General features: G+C 36.4%; 1 protein-coding gene across 1 annotated transcript in view; it reads right to left on the bottom strand.

Moving 5' to 3' along the window:
- The window catches only part of LOC143223633 (cell adhesion molecule Dscam1-like), a 126,710-nt gene that overhangs the window by 26,931 nt on the left and 73,796 nt on the right, over positions 1–25,983 (bottom strand). The window contains exons 5-13 of the mRNA XM_076451832.1: positions 14,577–14,870; positions 10,424–10,693; positions 9,204–9,611; positions 8,824–8,985; positions 7,130–7,414; positions 5,833–5,952; positions 2,724–2,900; positions 1,875–2,022; positions 531–679 (exon numbers count right to left, since the gene is read on the bottom strand). Coding sequence (XP_076307947.1) covers positions 531–679; positions 1,875–2,022; positions 2,724–2,900; positions 5,833–5,952; positions 7,130–7,414; positions 8,824–8,985; positions 9,204–9,611; positions 10,424–10,693; positions 14,577–14,870 — 2,013 coding nt within the window. The remainder of the gene's footprint in view (positions 1–530; positions 680–1,874; positions 2,023–2,723; positions 2,901–5,832; positions 5,953–7,129; positions 7,415–8,823; positions 8,986–9,203; positions 9,612–10,423; positions 10,694–14,576; positions 14,871–25,983) is intronic.

Genomic DNA, 25,983 nt, shown 5'->3' with positions numbered 1-25,983 from the left:
AACTATTTAGACATGAGGGTTACAACGAGATTAGATATTGTACTAATCAATAATACGAACGAATCTGATGCATGAAGCAGTGGTATGCATGATAAAAAATTGTCCTTTAATAAAGCGGCTTTAGAAAATCTTTACAAACAAAAGACTGAACTTGTATGAGGTTACATTAGTTTGTTTTGAATTTCGCGCAAAGCTACACGAGGGCTATCTGCGCTAGTTGTTCCTAATTTAGCAGTGTAAGACTAGAGGGAAGGCCGCTAGTCATCACCACCCACCGTCAACTCTTGGGCTACTCTTTTACCAACGAATAGTAGGATTGGCCGTCAAATTATAACGCCCCCACGGCTGAAAGGGCGAGCAAGTTTTGTGTGACGGGAATTCGACTATGACTGGTCATGCCGAGCCCGGGTGACTTAAGTCTATGGTTTGAGATGACATAGCCAACACGCTCGATTGAATAATAAAGTTATGTTTAATGCGAATTTGGTTTCGATCTACTATGTTCAGAGAACAATTTAAAATTTAATGACCTTGTACTATTAGTTGAATATTGGTGTTGTCCTGTCCGTAGACGTTGGAAGCGATACAAGTAAACATGGAAGAATCTCGTCTATCAGCTTGGCGGATAAGAAGCTCAGAAGTAACACCAGTGGTCACCACTGTTTCAAACAGTTTGTATCTAAGACATAAAAAATACACACGTATTAAAAACATAAAATTTCATTATAAGTGTGTTGGCATATAAGACGCACGAAGGTTCCTAAAATATATTTTACATTGCCAATAACAGTATGGAACATAAACAAAATACTTCTTTGAACAACGAGAAGAAATAACGTACATGCAGGTTGTGCCATTCCTGTTGGATTTATCAAGTTAGAACGATCGTTTATCAAAAAGACTTTATGAAATATAAGACTAACCATGAAGATTTTTAGTTTGGTTTCGTTTGAAACTCTTTTAAAGCTACATGAGGACTATCTGCGCTAGCCGCCCCTAATTTAACAGAGTAAGACTAGAGGGAAGGCAACTAGTCATCACCATTTACAACTAACTCTTGGGCTATTCCTTTACTAACGAATAGTGGGATTGATCATCACATATAACACCCCTGCGACTGAAAGGAACGAGCATGTTTGATGGGATAGAATTAAGAAGATATCAAATAGCGGTGTTAATATAATGTTGCAATACTAGAGGACAGCACCAACGCTACTGGTTCATGTCCGGAATTAACAAGTTAAGGAAGAATGAACTTGAGACTATATAAACAAGCATAGGTTTCATTGAGGTAAAATATGGATTAACATTATATTATATGATAGATATAACACTACACACTATGTAGTGAAATTTTAAAGGAACTCGTTATAACAAAGAAACTGAAAACGTTCTCTGACATTGCGTTCTTATTATTATTTTGTTCTCAGGTGCTTGTTTGAAGTCAAGCACAAAACTACACAATGGACTATCTCTTCACACCACAGGTATCGGATACAGTTTTCTAGCATTGTTAGTTCGCAAACGTATCGCTGCACTACTGAAAGGCTTCCAGTTGTCGGAATATTAAAAAACAACAACATATGTATATATTCTATACTACAAGATTCCTCTACGGTAATTAAAATAGACACAGCCAGCTGTTTCTTAGGGCCCAGGGGGAATCGCTATGTGTAACAAACAAAACCAGCACCTGATGTAAAAGCTATTTAATCGTCTTGCTACTTTCAGGTTTAGCTGAACCGTAGGGTCTTCTCTTACTGAATTTCTGTAGTTAACGAATGCCCAGTGCTTATTACGCACGTGACTTAAGTTTGTCTCTGAACAAATACTTATCATGTTTAAAAAAAAAAAAAATACAAAGATGAACTAACCTCGGGTCTTCCTGCAGGTCGATATTTTGTTTTTCTTTCAACCAGATGACCCTGATGGGTTGATCTCCTCCAGCATGACATTTTAATTTGACGTTATGTCCTTTCTCAACCATTTCGGCCATGAACTTTGTATCGAAATTAGCAGCAACTGCAATACGTTTAAATTATATTTAATCTGAGTTTGTACAACCCTTTAAAACTACACTAGGACATTAAAACTCGATCGATATTTAAATAAACTACCTAAGTTGCGCGTGTGTTGAGAGAATTGTCATGATATAAATTTTCTCGTGCTGCCAATATCTTGATTGGATTGTGAAAAGCTATAGAATAATGAACATAAATCTTATTTTTTTTTAATCGAATAATGTAAGAAATAAATTAAATTCCTGTGGTTTGTTACCGTTCTGTCTTCCAACATGTATGATAAAACAACTAGACATATGGCCATACGTAAAATAACAACAACTTGATTCATCGTACAGGCAAACTGTGAAATTAAAATCCATCGAAAGAGGTATACCTGACTGTGTTTTAAGATATATTTATGAAAGCGGTTTATTTTTTTTTGTTATTTAGTACATTCAATATTACATACATAGCAAGAAAAGGAACTCAACAACTTGCGAATGTATTCAGGTTCTAACAAACGCCACCTCAAAAATTTTAAAATAAAATTTCAATTTTTATCATGGAAACACAGACGCCAGCTCAAAACTTTTTAAAATCAAATTTCAATTTTTAACATGGAAACACAGACGCCATCTCGAAACGTTTAAAATCAAATTTCAATTTTTAAAACGGGAACAAAAGAATATCGATATTCTAAAAATAAATAACACCACGTACTTTTCACATGTAATTTAATAACCTTGCTGAGGCCTTGTCCAATTCCATTGGTTGCTTGACACAGGTAAGAGCCTACGTCACTCTCTCTGGCGTTGTGTATGGACAACGACCCATTTTCAAAAACCTGAAGGTGTGGGCTGCTGACGACTGGTTTGAAATTCAGCGGAGCTTCCTTTTCTGGACGAAGCATTTTATTCATTAGGTTACTACATTTGTACACGTGCGAAAGGCTCGTGCTTAAATTCAACGCTTAAATCTGACTTATTTTCATGCTGTTCACGAGATTGTGAGATCAGCATGTTGCGTCATATTAAATAATTTTACAATATTGCTAGTTAGAATAATCAGTACGCGTAGAGAGCTAGTCGAAATATAATAATAATCGAATCCTTCTTTTCTATGTTAAATACACAGATAGAAATTAGTGAGACAAATCTCAGTAATTTTTATTTTATTTTATTTTTTTGCTACTCATATGTTGTTAAAGTCCTATAATGAACAAAGGACCCGTAAGTAATTTAGGTGAATAAATAGTATGGAAAAATTTCAAAACGAAGCACCGTGGGCAATTCTTAATTTGAAGGAGTTTTTATGGACCACTCGCACTAAATACCAAGCCAGTGGCAATGGTATGTCTGGGAACTTCCCACCTTAAAAACTGAGTTTTGATAACTGTGGTGGGCAGAGCACATACGGCTTATTGTATAGCTTTGTGCTTAGTTCCAAACTAACAAACTAAATAACAAATCGTAAGCAACGGTGTGCCTGATATAACGAAGCTTTTCATATGAAACAAATTACACGCGATTCACTTACGATAACCGTTTTCATTCAAAACAAAAATCTAGAGACTCTAGAGATAATTGAACTCTATTATATATGTGGCTTCATAAACAGGTGATAATTATTTTATGACTGTAATGAAATCTTAGCTCTAAAGTTAGAATAAAATATAGTCCATTGTTGCAATGTCTCAGCAAACTGGGTAAACTGTAGTACATTTTTAATTGCTTTCTATTGGTTGATTTTAATAACGGCAATATGCAGTCTACGATTTAAATATGTACATATGATAGCAAGTCACCGAAATCAGATACATATATACATAAACTGAATACGAAACACTATATTAAATTTTTGGTTTTCACCTTCACGGAAACCTCAGGATAAGGTTACGTTTCCTCGGGACAGGTTACGCAATTGATTTATGAATGTCTTTTGCACAGACGAACAATGTGAAATTAATACGTTGGCACATCGCCTTTAATAAATAAAAAACTAAAATGTACTTAGTCCATTTTGAGGGATATGTTGGCAGATAGTACGAAATGAGCAACGGGATGCACTGGACTGAACTTATTTATAAATAATTATCACTGTCACAGAACTTGCCAACATCTCTTCCTGCTTGTTATTATATTCCAACAGCTGTGAGTATTTCTACTTGATTCAACAGTACCTAACTTAAGCTTTCGTTTTTTTTTCGGTAACGTAAAAGGAGGATTGGGCATGGCACAGCCTGGTGGTTAGGGGTGCTAGACTCGTAACTTGAGAGTCATGAGTTCGAATCCCCACCACCAAGCATGCTTGGTATGTGTAGTTACCAAAGTAGATGATTAAGGTCGAGAAGGGAGAAAGTTTAACTCTCTCTCAAGATGCAAATATTTTTCCACAGGCACTCGTGTCTACGAAGTAATTTAATGTAATTCCTAAGATTTAGCTGGTAGGAAAAATGATTGTTTACACACGAAACGCCAGAGATGAAAATAAGGAGATGGAAAAGTCCTCATAATTGAACGCAGGGTATACAAGATCTCTCCACCTAACTAACTCCTCACAACTGAACGCAGGGTATACAAGATCTCTCCACCTAACTAACTCCTCCCAATTGAACGCAGGGTATACAAGATCTCTCCACCTAACTAACTCCTCACAACTAAACTTAGGATATACAGGGTTTCTCCTATTGGCTCTTAAAGTGTACATCATATGACTGAATAACATGACTATTGTTGAAATGTAAGGGGAATAAGCTCCTCATTCGTTCTATACTCCACGTACTTTTTACAACGGTAATAAAAACAAGTATTGAGGATATGTTATTATAAGTTACTTCACAAGAAACCCACAATTAGAAAGCACGATGATGTTTCATAAACAATGTGCCTTTCCTACTTATGGATTACGAAAAATGAAAACAAAGCTTTCATTGCGCGATATTTTATTAAGACTGGTGGCAACAGCAAGAACCAACGATGCTCTAAGTATATGAAAATAGGATAAAAATGTTAGAAGCATTAGAAGTTCCAATGTCACCTAAATGTCATTTTCTTTCGAATTTCTACATGTGGAACAGATTAATATAAAAAAAATTACGTTGCTAACAGAAAATCGAACGTCAACATATCTCATTTCTCAAAGCAACGACCAAAATGTTTTGCTAAAACGGGGGGCGTACAAGCAGAACGTTATAGGAGTTGCCTTGGATATTACTGGACGTCAGCACTTTACAGATGGGATGAGTGGGAAGAGATAATTAATACCCAGAAAACTAAAGTGCCGATTGAAAGTTTTAGTTTCATCAAGTTCGGGCGTGCAATAACAACCTTAAAAAAACCAACCAAGTGGTTTCTTGTTGTTTCTGTGTTAAGCGTTTATAAGGCTGTATAAAACAGTACAGTAAGTTGGGTACAGTAATTTGGTGACCTCATTTCCTTTCGGTTGTTTGAAATTTCCATCGATCGCTAAATCGGTTCACGTAATTAAACTAAGGAATAACGAATATATTTTATTGATTAAATAAAAAATAACTCATTGCATATCAAATTCTGTTGTATTAAACCGTAGTTTTTATTGTAATAATATTAAACTTACCAGTTTTGTCAAAACAGATTCTTAATTTGCGATGCTAAGAAAAGGCTTAACTACACTTATATATTGAAGTGAAGTCTGATGCTGTTTTCAAATTATAAATCCAACTCTCGTTTGGTGATTCTGTGTTGTCGTTTCACTAAACAAATAATTTTTCAATAAGCATATGTCACTTCTCTATATTAAGCATTGAATAATCAGAATTATTGTAAATTTTAACAACAGTAATATACAAAACCGTCAGATTTGGCCCATCGTATCCTTGGTTCTGGAAATCCTTCTGCTTGACAATCGACAACAATGCTTCGTCCTTTGATTACAGAACTGTCCGAAGGTTCTATAATCCATCTAGGAGGTACTGGTGATAAAAGGACCAACACAACTTATTATTGCACAAACGATACGGTGTTTAAAATAAATAAAACTTATAGGTTAATGTTATTTTCGGCTAAGTATTGGTTATCATTATCTTCTGTTCAATCAAACTATTTACATAGATTAGAACAAAAAAACTTAAGCTAGCATCGAATATGGCTAATCTAAAAGACCATGCTTACTGATAATAATTAGAATGCATTCATTCATTGGTCACTAAATTTTTACAAGAGACATTTTCGGCCATAATCCCTATTTTTCACAAAGTTCGGCTAGCTTAGAAGGTATAGAATATATATGCAAAAACGGCTCGTTTGGGTTGAGAAAATATTTTACATAGAAGAGCGAACAACGTTTCCTCTTTCTTTGTGAACCTGACGATGACCGAAGAAGGTCGAAACGTTGTTCGCTCTTCTATGTAAAATATTTTCTCAACCCAAACGAGTCGTTTTCACATATATATTTCTCTACAAGTGGGTTTTCTCGACATCACTGAAGGTGTAGAATAGTCATAAATCCATATACTAAGAAACAATGCAAAATATTCTTCATAATAATATATATATATATTAAACACCTTAACCAGCACTGTTAATGAAACACACATTAAATAAACAATATACCTTACTTTAAATATAAAATAAAAGTTTGTTGTTTGCTTCATGTACTACCATCTTACTTCTTACCAAAACGTAAGTTGGATTATTACTTGACACGATAAAACTTTAAAAGTTGTGATAAACACTAAGGATGGACAGTAATTAAAAGATAGGCACACATGGATACCAGTGACGAGTAGCTACAATGAAGTTATGAATTCTGCTGATTCGTGTTCGCTTTTGTAAATATTTAGGAGCGATTGTTTAAGTAGATCCAGTTACGTTCAGTATCAGTTAATACTCTGTATTCGTCGTTTCAGGTGAACCTGATATCGAACAGTTAAAAACAAAATATAAATACTTCTGACTGGAGTCGAAAGTCCCCTCCCTAAATCCTGTGAGATTAACTTAAATTCATTCAAAAGCATTATTGTTAACTCAAATCGACTATAATGTGATTTTCAATATCGAGGTAAAGCATAAGTAATAAAAGAGATAAAACTTCTTGTACATAATATTTTTCAGTGCACAGAAAAAATGAGTTAAGAAGTTTAGGCCTACCGTGAATTACCATAGTAGCAGTGTGACTGACGGTTCCAGCTTCGTTGCTAGCAATGCACGTATAGTTTCCTCGGTGTCTGAGTTTAATCGATTCAAAAAGTAGGTGAGACGTGTATTCCACCACCTCTTTAATGAGAATTCCATGGTTCTCCGTTATGGGCTGGTCATCTTTAAACCACCGGATCCTAATAGGCAGGTCTCCACTGCTAACGGTGCACACAACAGATGAGCGTTGCAGTTCCTTTAGAGTTCTTGGGAAAGTGAAAGGTTCGATGACCGGTTTCACTAGAATGTGAATAAACTGGATATTGGATTACATGGTCCACAACCTCACTGTCTGGTGAGTATAAACAGTTTTCTCAATACAGTGAGGCATGTTTCGTTGAAATGGATATAATGTTGTCAAATAAAATTAATTACCTGTCACTGAAAAGTTAATTAGAATACATTTAAACAGAACTTTCTAAAGGATAAGGAGTTACAATACATTTAAACAGACCTTTCCAGAGGATAAGGAGTTACAATACATTTAAACAGACCTTTCCAGAGGATAAGGAGTTACAATACATTTAAACAGACCTTTCCAGAGAATAAGGAGTTACAATACATTTAAACAGACCTTTCCAGAAGATAAGGAGTTACAATATACAATACATTTAAACAGACCTTTCCAGAGGATAAGGAGTTACAATATATTTCAACAGACCTTTCCAGAAAATAAGGAGTTACAATACATTTAAACAGACCTTTCCAGAGGATAAGGAGTTACAATACATTTAAACAGACCTTTCCAGAGGATAAGGAGTTACAATACATTTAAACAGACCTTTCCAGAAGATAAGGAGTTACAATACACTTAAACAGACCTTTCCAGAGGATAAGGAGTTACAATACATTTAAATAGACCCTTCCAGAAGATAAGGAGTTACTGAGGTTTATTAAATGATGTAAAGTGTCTTAAGTTATAGCTTCATCACGAGAAGTATAAATAACGTCCTGAACCACGTTTTACATTAGTTCAAGATGATGAATATAATGTATCACGAACCATACATTACGTCAATTCATTACTACAAAAATAGTGTCCCAGACTACATCTTACATTAGCTTATTACTATAAACATAGAGTCCTGGACTACATCTTAATCAATTTATCAAGATAAATACATGTTGTTATGAACCATATGATAAACACATGGGTCTCATCGTATACCTGTTCATCACAATGATATTATGAGCCTACATCTAATACTGACTGACAGCGGCGTTGTCTTCCAGCACATTTGACACGAGTTAATTACGATGAACATACAGAGTCATTTACAATATATCAAGTAGATGATCTAGAAAACAAAAAAAGAGAGGTTTCTCTGAACCGCATATTACACCAACTCACCGCTTATCATGCAAGGAATCTCCTGTACTACGTTCTCGTGTGTGTGTGTGTTTTATAGCAAAGCCACATCGGGCTATCTGTTGAGTCCACCGATGAGAATCGAATTCCTGATTTTAGCGTTGTAAATCTGTAGACTTAACGTTGTCCCAGCTTAACGATTCATCTGGACCGCATGATACTTTCGCGCATTACAACTGTGAAACAAACGTGGGGGTTCACACAGAAACCAGAAGAAATATCTCAGGTTTCATAAGACTTATTACACAGCTATGTAAATGGACAGAAAACACGCACTTACCCTGTACTTTCACAAACGCAGTGCTATCAGCGCTCTGGCCTTCTTTGTTTCTAGCTACGCACGTGTAAGGACCTTCATCTGTGGCCCTTTCTACGTGGTGCACTTCTAAAGTTCCGTTCTTGTGGACCTTCTGGCGATGATTGTAAGGAAGTCGAACACCAGCTGTATCGAAGGAAAGAAAGGTAAATGTGATGGAAAATTTTACATCATTATGTTATTGGTTAGAAACATCTGCCTCTAGATGTAAGACATCATTGCTCTTAAAACTATCTTAAAAGTATCACATATTACGCGGTGTAAGGTTATAGCGGTAATTTTGTTTTATTCAATAAACCGATGCTAACATGCTACATAAAAAACCAAAAAAGCACAGAGCTAACCTCTTTCCCATTGGACAACTTCTAAGGGATAGCCTCCTACTGGACATTTCATAACTAAGACTTCTCCAGCTACTACTGTGATGTTTCTCATCTGTCTCACTACTGGTGGACCTAGTATGTTAACACGGGAAGAATGATTGATGGAACCAACGCCATTGTTAGCAGTGCATTCGTATTCACCACCGTCTTCAACTCGAGAGTTTGAAATATTAACATAACTCACTACAGCGCCATCTGGTGTCACATAATCACCGAGACGAATTCTATGGCTTTCGGGAAGATGAACACCGTCCAGTTGCCAGGTGATTTGTGGTAGGGGGCTTCCAGTGGCCACACACTTGAGAGAAATGAGAGAACCCGGATGAAGTTTCATTTCGGGGAATGTATCCTGGAATTCAGGTGTGTCATCTGTGAACGAGATTTATAATAACATTTTAAGACGTTGACGTCACAGTAACATTCCTGAAACAGTATTAAGTCGAATTTCATTAAAACAGACATAAAATACATGGTGCTATCATAAATATGTTTCAATTTCCCAACACAGCCCTGATGAAAGAAGGTTATTTATCTTTTAAAATAGTTCTTTAGCAGCTTGTGTAAGTATGCCTAGCCATCCCATGAACAACGGTTGGCAAACGTTTGCGATTGGCCATTCAAAATGTTGCATACAAAATCCTTGCATCATATGATGTCAATCGCAGTTGAAGGGTTAATCTCAACTACCTCTTAATATCAAATCACTAACCATCTGAGTTGACATCTCGTATTAATTCCATCTACCTCTTAACACCATTGATGACCTCATTTAATATCTCATACCAATCCAACTCCTGACTTTCATAATGCCAATTCAGTGATGGCCTGATTTGCTATCACACTTCAACAACTTCACATCTGACCCTCCTAATATTAACTTATGCATGGGTTGAGTTGATAATACATTTTAACAACCCTATATCTGACCTTTCTAATGCCAACTCAGTGATGGCATGAGTTGAAATCACATATTAACCTCACATCTGATCTTCTTAATGCTAACTTATGGATGGCCTGAGTTTATATTACATTTTAACAACCCCACATCTTTCTTTCCTAATGCCTATTCAATGATCGATCGAGCTGACATCTTATTGTTTTATGCCCACCATAATCCCCAAAAATATGTCACTTAATTCTGTAGTTGATATTGTATCCTCTTTACCCACAATTCCACTTACCTCCTAGTGTTAGTTCGGTAGCTGCTTGAGCGGACTCCATATTGTTGTATACAAAACATTGGTACACTCCTGCGTCTTCTCGCAAAACACTGTAAATTTGTAGACGGTTCCATTTTGTTACGATTCGTCCACTAGACGTCGTTATTACAGTGCTGTCTTTCTTCCAAGTTACTGAATGAATGGGATAACCTAATAATGAGCAGTTGATAGAGACAGGTCTTCCAAGATGCACCAGTTGACGAGTGGGAATAATGTTTGCACTTAATGGGGCTGTAATATAAAATACGTTACTTTGTGCTTTGAGCAGAAAAAATACACCATGATATTTTTAGTGGAACACGTATATTAAACCAGACTTTAAATAAATTACACATATTACGAAAAAATTGATTAGTTTGGAGAAACAAGTGTTCAGAGAATCATTTTTCTGTGAATGGGGCTTATTTGATGTCATGAAGATGACCTAAGAAGGCCGAAACTTTGTTTTCTATTTTATTTTAATAAAGAGTTTTAATACACACACTTGTCGTGTTGAGATACACGTTTACTTCAAGTGGGTGTTTCGTCAACACGAATCACGAGATCTTATTCGTTTGACCAATTAACCATAACGTGCACGTACTTATTACTATAAGTTTCCTTGTAACTAGGAATTGGTTCTTTAAAGTATACGTTTTTCTGTGCTTCTTGAAAGACGAAGCCAAACACAAATTAAACAGATTAAAGCTTTCAAATAAATGTTAATACCAAACAAGCGTTGGTTAACTGAGAAGTTACTGCAAACACGTATTTCATTATTTACCCCAAACACACCTTGGCTAACTGCCAAATTACCACAAAAACATATCACAAACCCGAATCAAACTTTGATTGACTGCCAACTTAAACACATAAATATATCACAGTAATAATCCCAAACAAACATTCAGTAACTGCCAACTTATTACAAACATGTATCTCGTTAATAATCCCAAACAAATATTCAGTAACTGCCAACTTATTACAAACATGTATCTCGTTAATAATCCCAAACAAACATTCAGTAACTGCCAACTTATTACAAACATGTATCTCGTTAATAATCCCAAACAAATATTCAGTAACTGCCAACTTATTACAAACATGTATCTCGTTAATAATCCCAAACAAACATTCAGTAACTGCCAACTTATTACAAACATGTATCTTGTTAATAATCCCAAACAAACATTCAGTAACTGCCAACTTATTACAAACATGTATCTCGTTAATAATCCCAAACAAATATTCAGTAACTGCCAACTTATTACAAACATGTATCTCGTTAATAATCCCAAACAAACATTCAGTAACTGCCAACTTATTACAAACATGTATCTTTGTTAATAATCCCAAACAAACATTCAGTAACTGCCAACTTATTACAAACATGTATCTCGTTAATAATCCCAAACAAACATTCAGTAACTGCCAACTTATTACAAACATGTATCTCGTTAATAATCCCAAACAAACATTCAGTAACTACCAACTTATTACAAACATGTATCTCGTTAATAATCCCAAACAAACATTCAGTAACTGCCAACTTATTACAAACATGTATCTCGTTAATAATCCCAAACAAACATTCAGTAACTGCCAACTTATTACAAACATGTATCTCGTTAATAATCCCAAACAAACATTCAGTAACTGCCAACTTATTACAAACATGTATCTCGTTAATAATCCCAAACAAACATTCAGTAACTGCCAACTTATTACAAACATGTATCTCGTTAATAATCCCAAACAAACATTCAGTAACTGCCAACTTATTACAAACATGTATCTCGTTAATAATCCCAAACAAACATTCAGTAACTGCCAACTTATTACAAACATGTATCTCGTTAATAATCCCAAACAAACATTCAGTAACTGCCAACTTATTACAAACATGTATCTCGTTAATAATCCCAAACAAACATTCAGTAACTGCCAACTTATTACAAACATGTATCTCGTTAATAATCCCAAACAAACATTCAGTAACTGCCAACTTATTACAAACATGTATCTCGTTAATAATCCCAAACATATTTGAGTAATTACTCACCTTCTCTTCACACCCAACTATTGTTGACTAATTACACTATGTAACACAAATTTCATTACCTGGATAGTATGTGTTATTTCTTAATTGCTTATGTTGTAAAAGTACAGAAAATGGTCATTATTTCCTTCAAACTTTGCTTTTGTGACCTGGATAATGAAATTTAGAAATTAACCTATTTTTCTATGTAAAAATGGGCAAATTTGTACATTTTCATTTACATAAGATCTGAATAAAACAACATATGAATCAAGATGTACATGTATTTATACTAAAGTTATACAAAAATTAACAAAAATGTTCAGAAGTGAGTAGATCTTTTATGACTGTAATATAAATCACTTTCACGTATCAGCCCCAGACATATATTGTTTCCCATCATGTTTTCGTTATGTGTTCCTTGGTAGCGGCGTTCAAAGTCCACTATATCTTGGTGGAAGCGCTCGCCTTGCTCCTGAGTATGCTCCCATGTTCTCCTTGAATTTATCAAGATGAGCGTCAAGAATATGGATTCTCAGGGACATCCTGCAGTTCATTTTGCCGTAGTTCTTCACCAGAGCCTCAACCAGTTCCACATAATTTTCGGCCTTGTGATTGCCCAAGAAGCCCCGAACCACTGCGACAAAGCTGCCTCAAGCTTTTTTTCCTTCCTACTGAGCTTTTGGGGAATTATGTGCACTCCAGGACGTTTTTATTTGTGGTCCAACGAAGACACCAGCTTTGACCTTTGTCTCAGACAGCTTAGGGAAGAAGTCTCGAAGGTACTTGAAGGTTGCAGACTCCTTATCAAGAGCTGTGACAAATTGTTACATAAGACCAATTTTATGTGCAATGGTGGGAACAACATCTTCTGGAGGTACACTAGTGGCTCACACTTGACATTGTGCCTCCCTATAGAGAATTCGGTCCGTTGTGGCCAGCGCTTCCTGTTGCAGTGCGCTGCAGTGTCCCTGCTGTCCCAAAGGCAAAGATAACAGGGAAACTTGGTAAAGCCTTCTTGGAGACCCATCAGGAATGCCACCATTTTGAAGTATCCGAAAACCTACCAGCTATACTCATCATACGTCAAGGCTTCCAGCAAGGTCTTGATGCTGCTGTATTCCTCTTTGAAATGCACCAAATGAGCCAGGGGAAGAGACGGATATTCATTCCCGTTATGGAGCAGCACAGCTTTGATACTTCTGGATGAGCTATCATTGAAAAGGCGCCACTCGTTCAGGTTACAAGCAACTCCAATTGTCTCGCACAGACCACATACATTGTGACAGAAGCAAAGCCCATCTTGACGAGTGAAAAAGCTTGAAAATGGCGGTGACGCTTCTTCTGACTTGCGACTTGAACACTTTCATCTAACAAATCCCATTCCTTGAGCCTAGATAATCAAGTCATTGAGGTCTCTTCGGTTGGGGTAGTTTGGGTTTTTCTCACCATCTGCACCTCTGAAATTGTAATCTGGATCTTCAACGTCTACCTCCTCTTCTGACTTACTGCTCTCTCATAGAAAATTCTTGTAAGTTCGAGAAAATTCTCTATCAGCTACTCATCATTGAATCTACCTGGAATGTTATGGAAAATGGGTAAATTTGAAAATTTCATTACCCAGGTCACAAAAGCAAAGTGTGAAGATACAAACAGGTCTTTTCCATTTACTCTAGGCATAAGCAATTGGGAAATAACACTTTGTGCCCAGGAACAAGATAAAGTAACAATTTTGTTACATTGTGTTATTAATTTAGTGTACATATAAAAGACGTGTGACGTAGCCAGTCCTAAATTATTGTGGGCTGGCTGCTAACTTATCGTATACATGTTGTTAAATCTAATCTGCCGTTGACTGTTACGATAGCGACTCAGACCAAAATTTGTCCATTTCAAATTCTAATGTAATCTTATGACAACTTCACTTTGACCGAAACAAATATTAATTAACTGCTGAGAAATCGTGAATATGTATTTTTTCTATTTAACTGTTTATTTTTTGAACTATTTTAGGCTAATTTTTAACTTACCATATACATACGACTTATTCCTGAACCGATTTAAGTAATATATACTATCATCTGACTTCAAACTTACCGTATATATGTAATTCTGTGCTGATCCTATCTTGACCTAAACTATTGTTGGCTATGCAAATATATGTTCCACTGTCATCATTTCTTGGCTGATGTATTACCAAAGAGCCATCTAATTGGGTAATACGCTGACCAACTGAAACAGGATATGCTCCATCCGTTTTTTCTTTTAACCAATAATATATAGGAACCGGATAACCCTGGGCAACACATGGTAATGCTAGAAGCTCTCCTTCCCTCGCAATTAGGTGAGATTTGGAATCGGTTATCTGAGGTGGTGCTTTGCTTTGTAGTTCTTTAAAAGACAAAAAGAAAAAAATTAAACACGTTAAAACCTTGATGTACTTGTATTATAAAACTTATGTCACCAAATACAATCGATCAAAGGTTTCTAATAATATAATGTGAATGATTTTGTTTGTTTGTTTTGGAATTTCGCACAAAGCTACTCGAGGGCTATCTGTGCTAGCCGTCCCTAATTTAGCAGTGTAAGACTAGAGGGAAGACAGCTAGTCATCACCACCCACCGCCAACTCTTGGGCTACTCTTTTACCAACGAATAGTGGGATTGACCGTCACATTATACACCCCCACGGCTGGGAGGGCGAGCATGTTTAGCACGACGCGGGCGCGAACCCGCGACCCTCAGATTACGAGTCGCACGCCTTACGCGCTTGGCCATGCCAGAATGATTTTGTACCAACAGTTTTAGAATTCACCAGCTTAAAAGAGTCAGTTTAACACAGTGTGTGTTAGTTAGGAGTGTTTAATAAGTTAGGTAACGCAGTGTGTGTTAGTTAGGAGTGTTTAATAATTTAGGTAACGTACATATATCTTTTTTGAACACATATCTATATAGCTTCCTATGCATACTTCATTTTAGGTAATTACTATCCATAGCAATCTTTGTTCACTTAACACTAGAAGACGTAGCCCAGACATTGACATTTTTTTTGGGGGGGGGCAAGTTTGAACAAGAGAAATCCCTAGATCAGTTGCTCATATAACAGGATTTCGGCTCTATGTCTTGTTATGGAAAGAGCAATCAATCTTCCGAAATGTTATTTTTGTGTTAAAGTATTTTCGAATAAAGTTTATTTTTCTTATGAGCATTTCGTGTTGACTTCTTGATTTGGAATGTAAAAATGGTTTTAAACACCTTCATAATACCTAGAACTCTCTGGGCACTTAGTAGATACACCAATAATTGGTTTTCAGCTGGCTTCTTGATTTGCAATGTAAAAATGATTTTCAACATATTCACAATATCCAGGTCACTCTGAGCACTTAGTAGAGACAACAATAAATGGTTTTCAGCTGACCTCTGGATTTGCAATGTAAGAATGGTTTTGAACACTTTCATAATATCTAGAAGTCTCTGGGCACTTTGTAGATACACTAAGAACTGGTTTTCAGCTGGCTTCTTGATTTGCAATGTAAGGATGATTTCAACATCTTCATAATACCTAGGACACTCTGGGCACTTAGTAGTTTGTTTGTTTGTTTGTTTTGGAATTTCGCACAAAGCTACTCGAGGGCTCTCTGTACTAGCCGTCCCTAATTTGGCAGTGTAAGACAAGAGGGAAGGCAGCTAGTCATCACCACCCACCGCCAACTCTTGGGCTACTCTTTTACCAACGAATAGTGGGATTGACCGTCACATTATAACGCCCCCACGGCTGGGAGGGTGAGCATGTTTAGCGCGACGCGGGCGCGAACCCGCGAGTTACGAGTCGCACGCCTTACGCGCTTGGCCATGGCGGGCCACTTAGTAGAGACAACAATTATTGTCTTGTGACTTTCGTTGCTTAGGGTCTGATAAATCATAGAACGGTCTACAATAATGAAATTGGTTACAATGAGAAGAATACGTTTTATTTGTAGTATTCTACATATTCCGTATATTTTTAAATATTTTTTTAAATTAGATTATTAAGCTTTTTGCTGACATCTTTCTTTCTGATCGTTTTGTCATTAACATGAACCCAATCGTAACTGCATCTATAACGTTTGAAAATTAGACAAACATTACGCATTTCAATATTGCACCTGAGACTATAAGGTTAAACACAACTTTCCTACGTTCTCCCAATGTGCAGATGGTTGAGTACATTACGCAAGTAAATCAGCAAATCATGTCATTCTGACAGCCTATATAAAGTAGCGATGAAACAGCATGTATTAGAATTATATTTTGAATATGTTTCGCGTTGCGTACTTAGGTAAGTGCGAAGGCACCGACAACTGAAAGCAAAATATATGTTCGAACTGGACATTTAGAATTTCTAAGACGACACTAATTCTTGCACTTAACGGTCTTGGGAAATAAAGAGATGTAGACTAGTTTGGGGAACCATGATCATCCAAAAATGGATATGCAACATGTTGTAACACAATTATGGTAAATGAAGTGTGGAATCTTGTAATAGGTGATAAACCACGAATATAGAATTCAGGGGACCAAGCCGTCTTTGTGCCCTAAGTAACAGTACGTTACATATCCAAGAAAGAACTCTTTCTATAAAAGCGACACCAGCCACGAATATACAAGTTGCTTTCATTACATGTTCGTTTATCCGTCGCATACTTCAAACAGCTAGAGTGTGAAACAGGTGTTCGTATTCTTCCATACCGATAAATTCGCTGGATATTTGTGTGACCTGACCACTGAACCGGCACTGGGAAACAGTCGTCCTCGTACATTAGATCGATTATGGAAAACCACAGGGAAAAAGGGTGTGCATGGGTCGTGACAACCTTACGATAGAGCCTTTTGCAATTAAAAAAACGGTGTAAGGTCTATAAAGTAAGGCTCCTAAATTGTGTTAACTTAACGTGCTCAACCTTTGTAATTTAACTAGTGCAGCACTGGAAATAGGCCTTTTTCAAACACCATACACTTTCACCAAAATCTTGACACTAATGTGGATACAACTAATTGCAAAATGAAAATTTCTCTGCACGAAGTTAATCGTTGAGCATTATATATACCTGTATATATTATTCAAAAGTTGCAATGCGAAAATATTGTTATCACGGAATTTGAGAGCCTTTTGTCATTTGTAGATATTGTAATGACCGACAAAAGTAGCCAAAGACTTGATGGCAGCTGCTGTTGAGTAGCTGCCTTCTCTTTAGTCTATCGGCTCAAAATTAGGGACAGATAGTTCAGATAGCTTTAAAGCAGATATACGCGAATATTCTGAATCAAACAAATTAATCTGACATGCAGGTATTTGATGCAGGGGACCTTTAGGTTCCAGAGCCAAGTTCTGACGTTTTGTTGGAACAATGCACCAAATGTTCTTGTTTTCATTTCATAAACATGATTACTGTTAATTTGTTTTTTTATCTTTAGAAAAACTTCATTCGTGAAATTTGCAAAACTTCAATTAATTGTCCACTACTGACCCAGTTTCTTGTTATATTCTTTTCGTGAGCTCAAGTTTTGCCAAAAGAAATGAGAAATTTGGATTCTAAAGTCACATTGTACAAACATCTTCACATTTCATTGGACGTCTTACGTTATTGACTGATTCTTCTTACATGGCCCGGCATGGCCAAGCGTGTTAAGGCGTGCGACTCGTAATCCGAGGGTCGCGGGTTTGCATCCCCGTCGCGCCAAACATGCTCGCCCTTTCAGGCGTGGAGGCGTTATAATGCGACGGTCAATCCCACTAATCTTGGTAAAAGAATAGACCAAGAGTTGGCGGTGGGTGGTGATGACTAGCTGCCTTTCCTCTAGTCTTACACTGCTAAATTAGGGACGGCTAGCGCAGATGGCCCTCGTGTAACATAATGTTATCATGCTGAGTATTTAGTTTGTACTGACCATTATTTTGCAGTATCTCGTTATAAGCAAAAGTACCCGTCCCCAGTGAGGCACAAACATAAACTTAATCTATCAACTTAAATTATTTCCTGAACTTTAATAATGGTTAATTGTGTTGCATTCTTGGTTTTATATTATTCAGAGCCAAAGTCAATGTTGAATATTTTAGACCAGCTAAGAGTCACTCAACAGTAACATATGGTTAATCTACATTTAGCTTTCTTTAAGTTACGTCACAGTTTGGAACTTGAACGATAATGTGATCAGTTCCTAACAGTTTAGTGTAGAATACCCTGTTTGTGAAATAACATTTGTCATCAACGTTATTCATGTCTGTTCTCCTGTCATTTCACAAGTGAATGTTGAGTTTTGTCTGCGTGCACAGCTTTTCAATCGGGAGACAGACACCACGGTTCGCAATATATATAAGAATACAATCATTTAGGTTCCAAGAACATTTCATAACAATTTACAGGATTCTCTAAAGTCAAGAAGAAAACATTTTGGATTAGAACAAGATAGTACGGAAAATGAAATATGATTTAAACAGTGATGTCGAGAAAACCCACTTGTAGAGAAATATGTATGCAATTAACTTGTTGAAACCCATTTTTGAACGACATTTAAAAAACGGATGTTTTAAAACTTCGTTACAAAACAATTTTTGCACTAAGGCTATGAAGGAAAATAATTATAACAAATTATAACCAAATATTCATTGATTTTTATGGACTAACTCATCTTAGCTTTAAATCAATGAAGATACTGTCCCCAAGTAGCTAAACAGTAAGTTTGAAGGTTTTATAAAGCTAAGAAAATCATATTTTAAACCATGATGGGCAAAGCAAAAAAAAAAAATTAAGATACCTAAAACTGGCTGTCCTAGCATCAAATGTGAAATAACATCACAAGTAACTTTGTTTGCTTGTTATTGAATTTCGCGCAAAGTTACACGAGGGCTATCTGCACTAGCCATCCCTAATTTAGCGGTGTAAGACTAGAGGAAAGGCAGCTAGCCATCATCACCCACCGCCAACTCTTGGGCAACTTTTTTACCAACGAATAGTGGAATTAACCATTACATTTTATCGCCCCATGGCTGGAAGGGCGAGCATGATTGGTGCGACCGGGATTCGAACCCGTGACCCTCAGATTACGAGTCGAGCGCCTTAACCACCTGGCCGTGCCGGGCCAACTTTGTGTGTGTTTGAATATTGGAAATATATGAAACGAAGAGGTTATGAATGCTAGAGAGATATAATGCCAGAGAGATCGTTCAGTATTTAATTATTTATTTAATAACCACTTTTCCGAACGATGTTTCAGTATCGCTGATTTTAAAATACTGAAATTTATCAAATTCTGCAACTCTTGTTGGTTACGGAACTCAATATAAAGGATCAATTATATGTACAGAACTAATGCATCACACGTAAAACACCAACTCAGTTCAACTATCCCAAAAGCGATGCTTTAGAACTATCTGAAACAATGTTCGTCTCATGAGAACCAAATCATGCCGAACAATGATAGAAGGGAATTATCAGCTTTCCAAATCAGGAAAGAGTACACACAAGGAAAAATGAGAAACAAACACAACAAAAACAAGAAAAGTAGCTTTATTCTAGGCTGGATTTTCTTTCCCTTTGAATAGTTCATAGGAAAGCAGAGAGGACCCAGTAAGAAAAAATAAAAGAATATAATTTGACAATAGCTGAAATTCCAATTCAGTGGAGCAGTAAAACGTATTTCATTTAATGAAATAAACGAGTTATACTGTAAGGAATAGAAAATAATGTTGGATTTCTGTAGAGTGTAGACAGACATAAACATTGCCTGCAATGTGGTTCTTATATCGTTGTCGTTGTAAGTCCTTTGATAATCGAGATAGTATAGAGCATAGATAAAAATAAGAATAACCTAAATTGTGGGTTATATAGAACGTTTAAAAATAAACATAACCTACAATGTGGGTTATATATAGAACGTTAAAAAATAAACATAACCTACAATGTGGGTTGTATATAGAACGTTAAAAAATAAACATAACCTACAATGTGGGTTATATATAGAACGTTAAAAAATAAACATAACCTACAATGTGGGTTATATATAGAACGTTAAAAAATAAACATAACCTACAATGTGGGTTATATATAGAACGTTGAAAAATAAGCATAACCTACAATGTGGGTTATACAGATAACGCAAAAGAAAAGAAAATATGTCTCATTCTCAACACACACGCAGTTTTTAAAAAAAAATAATACTATTTATACTGTATATGTTACTGTACTTCTCTATAAATTAGCAATTATTAGAATACTTCAGTTAGAGAACATACAACATATAATGTTATTTAACATGCAACCACAATGATTTTACATATATGATATATATATCACAGGAACTGTAAATTTGACGTGGTTAGTATGCAAGAACTGTATACCAAATGAGCCTTTCATTTTAAAATTAGCGGTGCTTTAGCGCAGATAGCCTTTTGCAAAGCTCTGCGCAAAATCCTAAAATAAACACACTGTTTGACGTCAGTGTTAATTACAAACCGAGAAGCGGGGGATTAGCTGGTACAAACATCTGCTTGTTAAGCAGACACGCGCGTAGGAATCCCGCCCAGTGTTAATCCGTTTTTATCCCCTCAAAACAATAATAATGATAAAAAAAAAATCGAGTATTCCAGAACATGTCGTGCCACACTTAAAGTTTCTATATTCAATTAATTATAAACGCGGTATAAATAGCGTCGCGGAGTAACACTAAACGTGAAGTTAACCAATAAAAGGACAAATTTCTTTAAATTTACATTCACCAAACGTTCTTATTAGTGTGTGTAAAATTACAATTTCATGTATAATTTCGAGGCGCAATAATAAAAACTCATCTCGAATATGAAAGCGAGTTTGTGTAACTTTGGATGATATTAAAATAATTCCACAATTTATATCATGTCTCATAGCTACACTTTTGATAACATTTGTTTGTTTGTTTCATGTATTCGCACAAGTCATATTTTTGCCATCCGTTGCTGGTTGTAAACTGACAGACTAGATAGAGGGGATACAGTCAGCAGTATTCATCGTCAGCTCTTAGGCTACGTCATCACAGAATAGTGGGATATGCCCGTCAATTTTATAATACCCTCATGACCAGAAACGAGACACGAACAATAAACCATTCGTTTCATATTCCAATATTCTAACCACTAGGTTAAGCAAGTTCTCATCTAATAAAAAGGATAACAGTTCTTGCTAATCTCATATCAGTATCAGACCAAGTTGTTGTATAATACTTTCCACGAATGAGCTCCATATCATTATTTTCCCAGAATTTTTCATCACCTTTATACGAGATGAGATTCTGAGAATGTGTCTCTCCTGCTTTATGTTTCAAGCTTTCATTAAGAAAGAAAAAGCATAGAAACCCTTGTTGTGGATTAATCCGACAGACTTAACGCTGAGCCACGGGTTGGCAAAAATTTTTGTTTCTGGTCCGGCATAGCCAGGTGGTTAAGGCGCTCGAATCGTAATTCGAGGGTCGCGGGTTCAAATCCCTGTCACACCAAACATGCTCGCCCTTTCAGCCGTGGGGGCGTTATAATGTGAAGGTCAATCCCATTGGTAAAAGAGTAGTCGGTGGGTGTTGATGTGTAGTTGCCTTCCCTCTAGTCTTACACTGCTAAATTAGGGACGACTAGCGCAGATAGCCATCGTGCAACTTTGCGCGAAATTCAAAAACAAACAAATAATTTTTGTTTCTTTCATTTTACAAATCACAAAATGGGCAAAACTCAAGAACTTTATGGATCGAACGACTTTTTGAATATTGGAATTCAACCGGATTAAAATTATTATAAAAAATAAGAGGGCCCGGCATAGCCAGGTGGTTAAGGCACTCGACTCGAAATCTCAGTGTCGCAGGTTCAAATCCCCGTCACATCAAACATGTTTGCCCTTTAACCCGTGTAGGCGTTATAATGTTACGGTTAATCCCACTATTCGTTGGTAAAAGAGTAGCCCAAGAGTTGATGGTGAGTGGTGATGACTAGCTGCTTTCCCTCTAGTCTTACACTGCTAAATTAGGGACGACCAGCGCAGATAGCTCTCGTGTAGCTTAGCGTGAAATTCAAAATAAAACAAACCACACACACGTGGTGTGAGCCTCTACTAACCATGAACCAACAAAGAAAAGATAAGAGAGAAAGAAAATCGCCCAAAACAAAAATCAGGAGTTCGATTCTCCATAGTGGACACAGCAGATAGTCCCATGTGTCTTTGCCCTAAAAATAAACAGGCAATACATCATTAAAACATTTTCATACCATGATACTGGTATTTGTCTTTTCGGTTATAGTTTGCTTGCAGCTTCGGTCATTAGATACCTGCATTATAGTAAAGAATACTACTATTGGTTGGTTGTTTTTTCGTAAAATACAATGAATATTTTATATGAATGTTGAAGATTCTGCAGCCTGTATTTCATGTACTGGAAGTACTTTTAAAGTCACTAAAAAACCCACACTACCTACATGACTACTACTTGATAGCGAAGATGTTACTCAACTGCAATTATAGGCCCACGCCAAGCGGTGAAAGGTAAGTTTGAAATTAATTATTTCTAGTTTTGTTGTAGGTTTGTTTTAAGCAACGAATGTTTTTCAACCACTTAGAAGACGGAAACTAATGTTACATAAGTACTGTTAAAAATTAACTGGATTAAATAAGAAACTTCAAAATTTTATTTTCGATGAAAATATGAAAGAAGCAGACCACTGAGCATTATAATGGTAACCAACGTGGTTTCATGGATAAGTGCCAAAACTGTAAATTATACATATTTAAAAGCAAGATTAAAAACATTATTAGGCTTGAAATTTAAAACAGTGATTTTGAAAGTAGGAGTTGACTGCTTGTTAACGCTTCAAATTTCCCCAACCAGAGTGTTTAGTTTAGCGACTATTCATTCTGAGATGAATATGTTTGTTTGTTTTGGAATTTCGCACAAAGCTACTCGAGGGCTATCTGTGCTAGTCGTCCCTAATTTAGCAGTGTAAGACTAGAGGGAAGGCAGCTAGTCATCACCACCCACCGCCAACTCTTGGGCTACTTTATTACCAACGAAAAGTGGGATTGACCGTAACAATATAACGCCCCCACGGCTGGGAGGGCGAGCATGTTTGGCGCGACTCGGGCGCGAACCCGCGACCCTCAGATTACGAAGAGCACGCCTTAACGCGCTAGGCCATGCCAGGCCGAGATGAATATGTCTTCTGGAGATGACATGTCCGCTCTTCGAAACATATATAATAACTGTCTCATCCTTTTTGTCTCCTTTAGAAATCATGTTTTTATCCATTGTTTTTTTTTAGATGTTTTTCGTTTCGAACTTCTAAGAAGGACAAAAATGGTATAATGACGTTTAACTCCCACTCATCCATGGATATGTCGGGGAAGATAATAAAGAAATACTATTTGTTTCTCACACTTCAATCGTCTACAGCAGAAATGACGTAGAAAGACGCTGCTGTTGACACAAATCTTGTGTCGAAAACAATCGACCACTCTTCTCTTTCAGAGCTGTTAAAGAACGTCACGAAAGTATATTGTGGAACTCTTTCGAATGTTCGAAGAGATTCTGTCAGTCAGAAACAACAACCCCATAGTGCTGCAGAACAATTCTGTGGTTGTTTGCCTGTTTTTGAACTTTTTGGCAAAGCTACGTGAAAGGTTATTTGTGTACAGTGTTCCCCAATTTTGAAATAGACAAGATTAAAGGTAAGACAGTTGGTATAGGTATTAGAATAATGAATAACCTTCTTAGGTCATGTTCAGGTTGACAGGTTGTTCTATACCTTATTTTAATTTAAGTGCTAATACCCATACCAGTTGCCTTAAGAATACATTTTTACTTCACGTGGGTTTCTCGTCATCACGAAGAGGAAGACAATAACTCTTCAGTAGCACTATACAATAGAAAAGGGAAACATGACCATCGCTCTTATCAGCACTCGGGGCCTCAAAGTGCGAGAGAGCAACGGATGTCAACCAGGCACCTTAGTTTCACAAGTCGGGCACACCGCTCAGCCCCAAAACACAGCTTTTTCTCGTTCTTTGAACCGAATAATCACTTTGAATGTCGCTTTTATAACGTGTCCACTACTGAAAATGCGAAGAATATTTAGCGATATTGCGTTTCGAACCTTGGACACTTCGATCCTTTGAGGATCAGATCAAGCCCGGCGAGTTAGCGTTTAAAATGGTTTACAGTTTTATTCAACACTGCACAGGTCGGTATTTATAAGGTTCATTTTGATTAAGTTTTTGGATTTATTCGTTATTCACTAACGACGTCCATTCTCATCTTTTGTGAGATTAGAGTTCCTGACATGTTTTATTTGTTTCCAAGGGTTAAGAGTTTGCGTGTTTTTTGTTTTTTTTTCATTCATGACTGTGTAACTTCAGTTCGGTTTCTTCTCTGTTTAAGCAAGGATTTGATTTTTTTTTATTCTGATGACAGCATGAACTGAAATTTAGTGTTATTTTTATTCTGATGACAGCATGAACTCAGATTTAGAGTTATTTTTATTCTGATGACAGCATGAACTCAGATTTAGTTATTTTTATTCTGATAACAGCATGAACTTAGATTTAGAGTTATTTTTATTCTGATGACAGCATGAACTCAGATTTAGAGTTATTTTTATTCTGATGACAGCATGAACTCAGATTTAGAGTTATTTTTATTCTGATAACAGCATGAACTTAGATTTAGAGTTATTTTTATTCTGATGACAGCATGAACTCAGATTTAGAGTTATTTTTATTCTGATGACAGCATGAACTCAGATTTAGAGTTATTTTTATTCTGATGACAGCATGAACTCAGATTTAGAGTTATTTTATTTCTCTAATTCATAACTGTAGATTAAGATTTTTAAGGTTTCTTCTTTCTTCATTCATGATAGTATTGTTAAGTTTTTCTATGATATTTTAGTTATTCATGGTCAATGTAATACTGTGTATGTATGTAAAGAATTCATGTTACTTGTTTGGACATTCATGAATGTTTTAGTTAAATAGTTAAGCCTTTTTCCTGGTTTATTTAATATTGTGCCCGGCATGGCCAAGCGTGTTAAGGCGTGCGACTCGTAATCTGAGAGTCGCGGGTTCGCATCCCCGTCGCGCTAAATATGCTCGCCCTTTGAACCGTGGGGGCGTTATAATGTGACGGTTAATCCCACTATTCGTGGGTAAAAGAGTAGCCCAAGAGTTGGCGGTGGGTGGTGATGACTAGTTGCCTTCCCTCTAGTCTTACACTGCCAAATTAGGGACGGCTAGCACAGATAGCCCTCGAGTAGCTTTGTGCGAAATTCAAAAACAAGCAATTTATGATTGTATAGGCGGTGGGTGGTGATGACAGCTGCCTTCCCTCTAGTCTTACACTACTAAATTAAGGACGGCTAGCACAGATAGCCCTCGAGTAGCTTTGTGCGAAATTAAAAAAAAACAATTTATGATTTTATAGGTTTAAAATTCAAGATTTCTTCTTGGTTCATTTGTTC

Source organism: Tachypleus tridentatus, chromosome 8, assembly GCF_004210375.1.
Source record: "Tachypleus tridentatus isolate NWPU-2018 chromosome 8, ASM421037v1, whole genome shotgun sequence".
NCBI classification, from domain to species: Eukaryota; Metazoa; Arthropoda; class Merostomata; order Xiphosura; family Limulidae; genus Tachypleus; species Tachypleus tridentatus.
Note: the sequence above shows the minus strand (reverse complement) of the source record. Positions and strands in the feature narration are given on the sequence as shown.